This window comes from Pezoporus wallicus, unplaced genomic scaffold (genome assembly GCF_028554395.1).
Source record: "Pezoporus wallicus isolate ANWC-B61680 ecotype Strahan unplaced genomic scaffold, APGP_CSIRO_Pwel_v1 contig_1181, whole genome shotgun sequence".
Lineage (NCBI taxonomy): Eukaryota > Metazoa > Chordata > Aves > Psittaciformes > Psittacidae > Pezoporus > Pezoporus wallicus.
In genome coordinates, this window is record NW_026641428.1 from 6,027,506 (window position 1) to 6,038,246 (window position 10,741).

The 10,741-nt window shown below is 40.8% G+C and overlaps 1 protein-coding gene across 1 annotated transcript in view; it reads right to left on the minus strand.

The window, feature by feature from the left end:
- OLA1 (Obg like ATPase 1) overlaps positions 1–9,185 on the minus strand; it is a 101,846-nt gene extending 92,661 nt beyond the window's left edge. The window contains exons 1-3 of the mRNA XM_057423866.1: positions 9,177–9,185; positions 8,818–8,918; positions 6,833–6,976 (exon numbers count right to left, since the gene is read on the minus strand). Coding sequence (XP_057279849.1) covers positions 6,833–6,976; positions 8,818–8,918 — 245 coding nt within the window. The 5' untranslated portion in view covers positions 9,177–9,185. The remainder of the gene's footprint in view (positions 1–6,832; positions 6,977–8,817; positions 8,919–9,176) is intronic.
- Between the last annotated feature and the right edge of the window lie 1,556 nt (positions 9,186–10,741).

A 10,741-nucleotide genomic window follows, 5' to 3' on the forward strand; every position in this document is an offset into this window, starting at 1 on the left:
TGCTAGACAAAAGAAGGAAAACCCCAGCATATTTATTTCACAATTTACTAACAGGAGCAAGAGATACGGATGTTTTCTCACCTTCACCTTGGGTACCACAAAGCTAACAAAGCAAAACCATCACCATTCTCTGCAGCCCCTTTCCTAGGCCTCAATCTCTATTTCATTACAGAAAGATGAATAGAGAGAAAAGCATAAAAAGGCACAAACTAGCCACACTTGCCTATACTCTGCTCTTAAGGACAAGGGGTACACATTATGAAACTAAATAAACAGAAAACACAGCAAAGAATTCGGGAAGAGTACCATATATCTAGAGTGTGGTTTAGTTCTTTAAAACGTAGAGGACTTAACTGGATTGTTCTTTTTTTTTTCTCCCTCCTCTAAACAGATTAATTTCCATTTCTTAAGATTCGTTAGTCATCATTAGCATAATGTCACTGAGCCTCAAATGATCATCAGGAACAGGTGACATCAACTGATCGTTTGTACAAATCAGTGCAACACCAACCTACCATAAAGCATGTCACAGGAATTTATAATATGAAACATTACCAAATCCAGACATATCTCCGTATTTTAAGTGTAGGTATAACTCCTGAGTAAAGATTTTTTTCACCTCACTTCAAAATACAGTAGGAGCGATTTTGTGTTTTCACGTACTACCTTCACTGTACGAGCTACTCCACAACAAAGAGCACAAGACTCTCTGCACCAAAGAACGTAACAGTTTTGCGGTCCAGTGGTTAGGGTATAAGAGACTTGGGCATTATGTAGGGGAAAAGACCTATTTCTCACCAACTTCGTTTCAAACTTCTGTCCAAACCCGTTACTTAACAGGCAGAAGGAGTTTCTTTACCTGACCCGTTCAGTGCAGTACTACTGAGGACTACAGTGCAACCAGTTACCTTTCTTCTTTTAAAATGCACACACATACAGTATCTGCAGTTTGTTGTGCATATTTATTTTTCCAAAACTTAAGGCAAAGAGGCATAAATTTCTTTCTCAAGTTTCTTCATTGTTTAGTTGAGAAACCTCACAGGCAACACACCCTGAAGGTCTGACTTGACTGAAACAACCAAAATGCTGTTTCTCTCCCTGGGTTTCTTTATTCTTCTAAGTTTCCACAATCTCTCTTCTCCAACAAAAACAATACCCCAATAATTTCTCTGCAGCATTTACTACAGGTTAGTGAAATCTCACATCCACCAGGAAACCCTGGAAAGCCATGTGACAGCTTCAAGTTCGTTCAAAATGCAGCAATTTTCCAGTAAGCCTGCTTGATTATTCTCATAACACAGACACTTTTTATTCTCAAGAAATTTCTCTCAACTCAAATTCTACATCTCACATAGTAAAAAAGCCAAATTCTACACTATTAGGGTAAGGTGTCCAGCTTCCATTTTCTCTTCAGTAAAGCCAAATGTGCTATTCATCTTCTGGTTACAGCACAAGCTCTTCTGCCTTTAAAAGCTGTTATCTGAAATCTGTTAAGAAAGGGTAACTCTTCTTCCTCCCTGAAAATTCATGCAACTTAAGTAGGAGTTATCTGTTAATAGTTCACAAATGACCTGAAGTAGTAACATAGGAGAACACATATATTGTGATAACCTGCTATAAAGCTTTCAACACTGTCCTCATTGCTTTTGTTTTTCTTGGCTCATTTCCAAACAGAAAACACAGTTCATAGGCCCTCCTACTCTTCCAGGAGACTGTACTCCCTTATTACACCTTCTGCAGTCAATCTTGCATGCAGTTTTGACCAATGTAAGTACAATACCTCACAGGGTAAAGGAATCTGCTTCTGAAGAACTAGGTACAGCAGATGAACCCCAGTCATTTCTAAGCAAGAACAATTTCATTAATAGCATTGTATCCATGGTACTGACAAACAAGACTTGAACTTACTAGCACATGAACCAGAAGTGAAAAATCTGCTAATTAAATTTTGCTTACATGAACTATTAAAAAAAGTAAGATTCGATGTGGACTATGACACATACTTGGTGTCCCCTGTATATCAAATGCCTGCATTCTCAAACTATTCACAAAATTAATACACCAATAAAATATAACTAATTGAATTTTTCCTTCTCTCACCAGGCAGACAAGTCAAGTCAAGGCTCAAGTCACCACTTCAGGTCTTTCATTCACTGCTGGCAAATTGTTCATTTGCAATGCTAGAACACACATCACTGCCAAGTTGATTTACACAGGCTCAGAGCTAATTGAAGAGCAGTAACACCAAAGGAAGAAGCACATTAACAACAGGATGTACTCAGCAATTTTCAGTTGCTTTCTGTAAAAAATGGGATTCTCCTACAGATGCTGATATATGAGAGTTACATCCAGCTAAGTTATTCATGTTTCACTCTGGAATTAGAGGTGGGTTTCATTTACATAAATAGTCTTTTTAAACCCAGAATAAGTCCCACATGATGTCATTCAAAAAGTCCCACTGCTGATCTGCTTTCTAAGCAGAACTTTCCACCGATTACATAATTTTTACTTCAAAACTTGATCAAGTATCTGAGTATGCTATCTTACAGTAAGTTCAAGAGAACATGTATTTAATATTATGTAGGACATCCGTGACCTAGCCAACATTGGAAGTGACTCAGATTTAGTTCAATACCATTGCTTGAGCACTAAAGATCTTGGTGCATGAACTTCAACAATCTACAATGCAACAGAACAAATTAAAGCAATTTACTGACAAAAAGGATGGAGCTCCTTAAGTACACTGGATGGTGACAGAGAGATGAAGAGGGGTAGTTGCATTTTACTATTTCCTTCCGTAAGATAACAAAGATTGCCTTAAAATTTAAGTTGGAAAGGATATCCAAGATAGATTAAAAAGAGTCCAAGTTAAACAGAAATGCTTGTGGTTTGCAATAAGCATTGTGCTTTGTGAACACATACATGCAAAGCAACACACCTGCTTACAGATGCAAACAAGGAATTAGATGAATACTGATAACATGAGAAAGGATGAACAAAACTACTTACATTTTACTCACTCCCGCTTATAATCTTGTTTGATTTTAACCAGAGGAGGAAGCAGAAACATAGATTTTTAAAATCACTTCATTATTAATGTTTTCATACAGGGTGATTACTATCAGCCAAGAGCCCTTCACTGTTAACTATTTACAGTTAAAACATAGCTATAGTTAAAACACTACTTCTACCTGACTATTTCTTTTACTTAAACATATAGCTTAAAATAAAGAAGAAAGAATATAAATAGCTGTAGTGAGGAGGTTATTTGGGCACAAAATAAATTAATAAATGAGAAGGAGGAAACAGCAGTTTTCTCCACTTCCCCACTCAAGATCCTTTTGAGGCTTGAATCAAATGTCACCACTGAGATACCAGTCCTGGTCAGGCACAGTAGACCACAGTAGTAGACAGGGCCATATGGGGTAAGTCTGGAGGGTATATAAACTCAAAGGCTTTTGAGATACTTGTGAGTTAGGACACAAGTCACTTGTCCAAATGAAATCAGTTTAACATACTTACACTGAAAAATATTTTTAGGTTTAAGGTGATTAAATGAATTTAGAACAAAAAAAAAAACAAACAACAAGTATAGCTTTATCAAAGCTTTTATTAAGTTACTAAAATTTCTTCACATGAGCTACACAGTTCTTGTCTTGTGTAAGAAATCCATCACGTCTAAACACAAAAAGGCCCATTAAAATACTACTGTCAAGAGATCAACCTGTTTTGGCTTTCAAATCCCTGTTTTCAAAGCAGGAGCTACCTGCTGAGATGAGGAACCTCTCTTTTCCATTTTAGAATGAGTAGATCTCATCCTCTGCTACCTACTTAAGATCCAGAGATTGGGGCAGGAGGGACAAAAAAAAGAAAACAAAACACACAACAAACTACACCTTTCTGCTTTAGCTCCTGCTGAAGTTAATCAGTCCAAAGCAAATACTCTTTCCAGCTACTGAACTGCAACTAATTCAATCATTAGTCTACCAAACCTTGCCTGAAAAGTAGGGACAACAAAATAAGAGCCCAACACTCTCTCCTTTCTGAAAAAGCTACATGTTGACACCATGCAACAAACTTGAGTTTTCACTGAACACTGTATAAATTTAAAACAATCACATCAGCTGCTTACATAAAGTTAGTAACAAAACAGAAACTAAGACCTTAAAATAACAAGCATTCAGAATTATATTTAAAACATTAAAGTCTGTTTTGTTGTGTTTTTTTTAATATCTACAGTTTCATTCACACCAGAAAGTAAGCAATAAGCAGCATTAAATCTCAAGGAAAATTGCTCATCTAATCTATTTGGCAGCAAAACAGCAGTTTTTACGGGAAGTTTTTGGAGCCCACCTTCTGTCTACAGCCTGATCATTGAACTTATTTATTGTTAACAGTCATATACACCATCCACTGCTGCAGAAAGAAAAAAAGGTTATCAGTTCTGGTAGCATACCTTAATTTATTAAGTACAACTTTACCTTGATGTAACAGTCTCCAAAATTCTTGCCTGCATTATTTCATTTACAAACGTCTACACTTCCAATTAAGTAATACCACTCAGATTTAGCATGGGCTAGCAAGTAGCTGCACACAAGTCCCATCGAAGCTGATGCTTCCCTCTTTCAGGGATAGGAATAGATCTTCAAGCAACAAACAGTACCCAAAGAGCCTAACTCTTCCTCCAGTGGCAGAACAGCTGCAAACTCATACTAGCAGTATTTCCAGCAGTAGAGTCTGTCTCTCTGTAGCAGCAGCAATCTCAGCTCAGTGTGACAGACAGCGACAGCCAGTCCAACCCAGTCCCACTCTTCCTTTCCCTCGCTCACAGCAGGCATCAAGGCAAAATCACTGGCCTGTCATACACTGCTTTAATTAAGACAAAGTCCCCCCTCCTTTTTTTTTCCCCACCTCTCAACAATGACTGCAGTTATGCGATGACTAAGTGTAACATATGCGAAATAAAAACCTGAATGCTTTAGACTTTAAAAAGCAAATACTTGAGGCTAGACAAGAGTCTAATTTAAAGAGAACTCACTGTTTATAAAACATTCTGCATGCACGGATGGATTATGTCTACTAATCCATACAAGTAGAAAATTAACACGGAACATATTACATAAAGATGAAGAACAAAATCAAGACTATACAAGAGAAATTAAGGAATTGTATGTAATTTAAATTCAGTTGTAGATCTTCATGACCATAGCCTTCTTTTCCTGAGTTAGTCTCAGACAGAGCAGCACAAACAGTCCAAGAAGAGTTACCTCAGTCTACTGTGCTACTGAATTATCACTGGCTTATCACTGTTACAGTGAAATATATGCACCATATGCTGTAACTACTCACTAATCCCCACACCCATCGATTTTAAGTAACAAACACTCTTAAAAATGCTTAAAGACCATTCAAATGAAAGCTGATTATCCAGGTTATTTTCCAGTTTCATTAATATTTTTTAATGTCTTAATTTTTATTACTAAATATATCTATTTCCATTGATATTTGCAGGTGGCTTTTTTCAGGGGGGAGCAGAGGAGGGCAGAGTTTGCAAGTCAGAGAACACACACAGGTATGCACTCCTTGTAAGGAGAGATGGCCTAAGGCAGAATGAGGGGAGAGATCGTAATCTCTTCGTCACTTCAACTGTTAATTTAGAAGTAGCCAGTCATAGCTAAGTGAAAAGAAAAAGAAACTACTGACCTGGCCAAAGCAGCAGTAACACTACCATTTAGAACAAATTTATCAACAAAACTTGAAAGCCACACCATTACCTCTGCACAGCCAACAGCCAGAAAGTTTTGTCTCAAATTCAGTAGTTTTGGTTTATGATCCATATGGTAACAAGTATACTTAATAGTTCCTTGAGCAAGAAAAACAAGGTAACATCTTGTAACAATCCACCTAGCCAGACAGCTCCGTATCAATTAATTTTTCAGTATTTAAAAAGTACACAGCAATTAGAGAAAGAAGCAACCTATTTAGACCTGAAAATTAAGCACAAGCGGTGGGGTTTTTTTGACCAGTGACTAATCAATCTTCTTTAATTGTGGGTGTGAGCTCAGTTTAATACTGAGGATTTGAACAAAGAGTGCATGCTAATTTGCCCTACGATTTATGTAGGGTTCACTTTATTCAAGATCCCTTTGCAAGTAACTGAAAACTGAAATTAATAAATCAAACACTTATTTGTTTTCTGAAAACACCTTAATGCTGTTCAAGCAAGAATCCAGTTCCCACATTGAATATATATGGTAGATTACAGTAATAATCTATAACAAAAATCCATCAATGTGACAAAATTAATACAATCCTAGAATAAGGAACCACTGTAGTAATATCCCCGAATATATCAGATAACAAATAGCAGAGCCTATAAAAAGGTCAGGGAAAAAAAGGCTGCTCACAAAGCTTACTGTAAAAAGACTGAGAGCACAGGTACGTTGATATTTGTTTGGCTGCCTACAGCATATGCAATATTCTAAATGACACAAAATACAGGGTAGAAACTTTACAAATGAGAGAAGCTCATGACACATTAGGTATGTCCACTACAGTTCATTTTCCAAATCTCTTCAGAAGATCCTCCAAGTCACTTGGGAGCCAAAAGCTTCAAAGACAGGTACACCAAGGACCAAATGATGTTAAGCAACAACTAGCAGCAACTAAGCTTCTCATTCTCATATGTATGTATTACAAGAATGTAATTTCACATTCTAAAACGTACGTCCATAAAAACTTAAAGACACTGCACTAAAATCCTATGAAAACCCTGTGTTCAGTAATACTATTTCATCTTAACTGCAAAAAAAAGATGAAGAATTTGAGTTACCTTGGAGGTTTGTGATACTGGCATAGGAAGTCAAATCTGTCATCTGGCACAGGTACTCGACTCTCATTGGGGTCAATAGTACAGAAAGGAAAATTTTCTGCTGCTGCTTGACTCTTTGTTAACACATTGAAAAACGTCGATTTCCTACAAACAAAATACACACGTTCTTAAAGAAGTTCAGATTAGAATTATTTAAAAGGGCTGGATAGAAGCACATCTTATTCCAACTCAAAAGCAATACTGAATTTTCTCTGTACTTCAACAACAGTGACCACTACCCTGATTGTAGTACAGGACACTTTCAAATACACATATGGAGAGCCCCACTGAAACACACTGATGGTTACCTCTTCCCTGCCCTTGAAAATTACCCTAAGTGAAGATATTGCACATCAGTTATCAAAGAAGCTTTCAGTCAAAAGCAAAGCACAGCTGTATTAGCCACTACTCATTTTCCTCAAGCACAAAGTGAGAAATGGATAAGGATGCTTGAAAGTTATTCTGAATGAACTGGTTTTGCCAAGACTCACAAGCCCTTTCCCCAGATGTATTGTTTCTTCAGATTTATTTATGTATTAACATAATTTCAGTATCTAAGCAATAGAAGTTAACAATCAAGAGAGAAAAAAGGGGCACAGAAAGCAAACCACAACAATTAATCAATTACAAGTAATCTTCCATGCATATAAAAAAGATGCAGTTCTACCTTAGCAAACATTTTTCATCCTTGTTAAATATCAGTGGGAAAAAATGCAAGTGGTATCAAGGGAAAAAAGAACATTTCCACTTAAACCAAGTGGCTGATTATTTTGCTAGTTAGTATTTATTTAACCAAAAGAGAGCGATTCTTGAGTTCTTGTTAAGAGAAAGTTCTTAACTCCTGAATCTTCTACTGTAAGTATTCTGGTGTTTTGTGGTGGGTTTTTTTAGATCCACAGAACTTCTCAGGCCTAGGGGGAAGAAAAAAAAAAAAACCTGACAGTTGCCCTGCATGCAGCCACCATGTTCAAAAGTCAGTCACAGCCTTCTTGGAAAATTACATCATAACATAACTGCAAATGCTCTTTTTCCCTATTGGCATGTTACATATACAATCTTACTGCTAATTATTTCCTTTCTGGTGTGCAACTTACCTACACCCCAAAAAATAAAATAAATGGTAATGAAAAGGAAGCAGCACTCATGGCACTCAGACATGCTCAAAGGCTTTTCCTCTAACTTCTTAAAATATTTCAAATTTGAGACTGCTGACAACTTCTTTCAGTAAATATGATACACAAACTAACACCAACAGTTCACACAAGCATTCTCCAGGTAATTCATCATCATCTTTAAATGCCTTAAGTATGGGCTCTTTGAGGAGCTGTAACAACTGCAGATGAGAAGTGTGACAGAGAGATTCATCTTGCATCATCTCTCCTAAACTGTAACAACTTTTTATACAACTTTTTCCATTACTCTGATGAAGATTCAAGAATGTAAGTCCTCTTCACTGCTAATGACACTTACAGCATCATTTACCCTTTCCTGTACACAGGACCCTCTCCAAAAAAAAAAACCCTACAACATAAATGGAATCTGTATATACGGCTATGTGTGCATCTGTATCCGCATAAAAACTTTTGTTACACATACACTACAGAGTAAGTAAAGAAATGCAAAAGATGCAGGATTTTATAAAAATCAGCAATTGCCAAGACTTTTCTTCCTTTTAATTCTATACCACTACCTAGTCCAGACTTACACATACCAGCCTCATGCTACCTGTTTTATATCTCTCCACCTATACGCAGTTCAAGCCTATCGCACAGCAAACAGACTTACACTGTATCCCCGATCGCGTACACACGCAGACACCTGTCTTCACCCAGGCACTGTGCCAGGTCTCTCTACCTGGAGCAGGCACAAGCTTGGGGAGAGCGGGAAGCCCCGGCCTGCTCCTCCGCCCGCAGCCACCCCCAAGCCCAGCGCTCCCCATCACCTACCCGACGTTAGGCAGCCCGACGATCCCGATCTTCAGGGACGTCCCAAACCTGCCGATAATCGGGTGCGATTTAACCCCGTCGCCTCCCTTTTTCGGGGGCATCTGAAAGCACAGAACGGCAGCACGCTTAGGCCGTACCACAGCCCCGGGTCCCGCCGCGCACTCTCCACCCCGCTCCTCCCGGCACACCCAGGGCCTCCGCCTCGAAAAGGCCGACAAGAAACACCCGCCCGGCGCTGCCAGCCGAAGCCGCGGCTGCTCCCCAGGGCCCGGAAGCGCCTCTTCCCGGCCCGGCGGCTCCCCCTCCGCAGCGCCGCACTCCCCGGCCCGCGGGGCAAGAGCGGGCTCGGCGGGGCTCACCTCAGCTGGCAGAGCTGGGCTGGGCTGCGCGGCCCCCGCCCGGAGTAGGAAGAGGCACGAGCGGCCCCTTCGCACGCGGAACACGCCGGCGGAACAGGCGGGACCGAGCCCGCCCATTGGTCGGGAGCCGCGCGAGGGGAAAGGTCGCCCCAGGAGGGCGGCGCTGGCGAGGAGCGTGCCCCGGTCCGCCGCGCACCCGCAGCGCTGTGCTGGGAGCCGCCGGCCGCCGCTTCGCGCTCCTCGGCACCCGCACCCAAAACGCAGGGTTCCATGCGAGGCCCCGCTGCTGGGCACGGCGGCAGGTCCTGAGGAGAGCACCGGTCCCCTGTGAGGAGAACGCCGGGCGCCCCGAGCTTCTTTCGTAGAAGCAGCAGTTGGCCTCCCGTTCTCCACCCCCCTTCCCAGAAATCAGCGAGGCGCAGAGCCGTGCCTTTGGGAGGAAGGGCTACGTGGTAAAAGTGGTGGAAGAAAGGTGGTGGGGCAAGGAAACACCAGACTGGGGGTGCGGAGTATAACATTGTTTGAGGAATCCATGCAGAAGAGAAGCATCTGGCCAGGGTTCTTCACCCTTTCATGCCCTAGGAGTAGGACAAGGCCTTCATTGGCTGCATTCTCCTCAGACTGGGGGTAACAAAACTCGGTCAGGTTTACTTTTCTAACATTTTGGTTTTGTTCTGTAGCCCTTTCTCTGCGGGATGGTTCCCTCACAGTTCCCTATCAGGCACACAGTGTGGAAATACGCCACAAAAAGGCTACGCAGACTTACTCCGCAGCTCTGGTGCGTGGCACAAGGAGCCATTAGGGTTTTTTCTGCATAACAGCTTGTAAGAGTCACTAGGAACCCGCTGTCAGGACTCAGAGCTGCTTTACAAAACTTAGCATTTGCATCATTTCTACACAGAAAGCTGGAACGTAAGGAAAAGTCATTTAATTTCCCAGACCCAGTGGCTCAGAGCTGGCAGCAAGAGCAGAACCCCTGGGAGAGTTGCTGCAAATGAGGAGTCCAATCTCCACTTCCAGAAGAGGAGCACTAAACCCTGCTGTGGCTGTTCTGTCCAGCAGTATCCATCAAAATGGGCAGGAGGAAGTAAAGGGATCTGCAAGAGCTTACAGTTATCTGCACATAGGGGTTCCATTTAACCTGTAAATAGGAATTTAGTGTAATGAGCAATCATTATTATAAACTGCACTTTTGCTGCTTCAGCATTGGCTCTACAAAGTCAATTTTGCTGTTCCTTAGAAGAGCAAGGCAGGAATGCAAAGCTTGTTTATTCAGTCCCCAGATGGAAAGCTAGATTTGACCCTCAGGTCAGTTCTGGGAAGAAGTGATTGGTTTCAGAAGACAGTATTTCTAGGAGGCGTTAGGCAGCAGCATGTACACTTGGGGCTGTGCTCATAGTTCTCAGAATAAACGGGTTTTTCCATTTGCTGTTTCAAACAAACAAGTATATAATTTAGTCTGTAAGCAGAATGAAGGTAGTTTTGTCCCTGCCCATGGCAGGGGAAGTTGGAAGTAGATGATACTAAGATCCTTTCCAACCCTAACTATTCTATTCTATAATTCT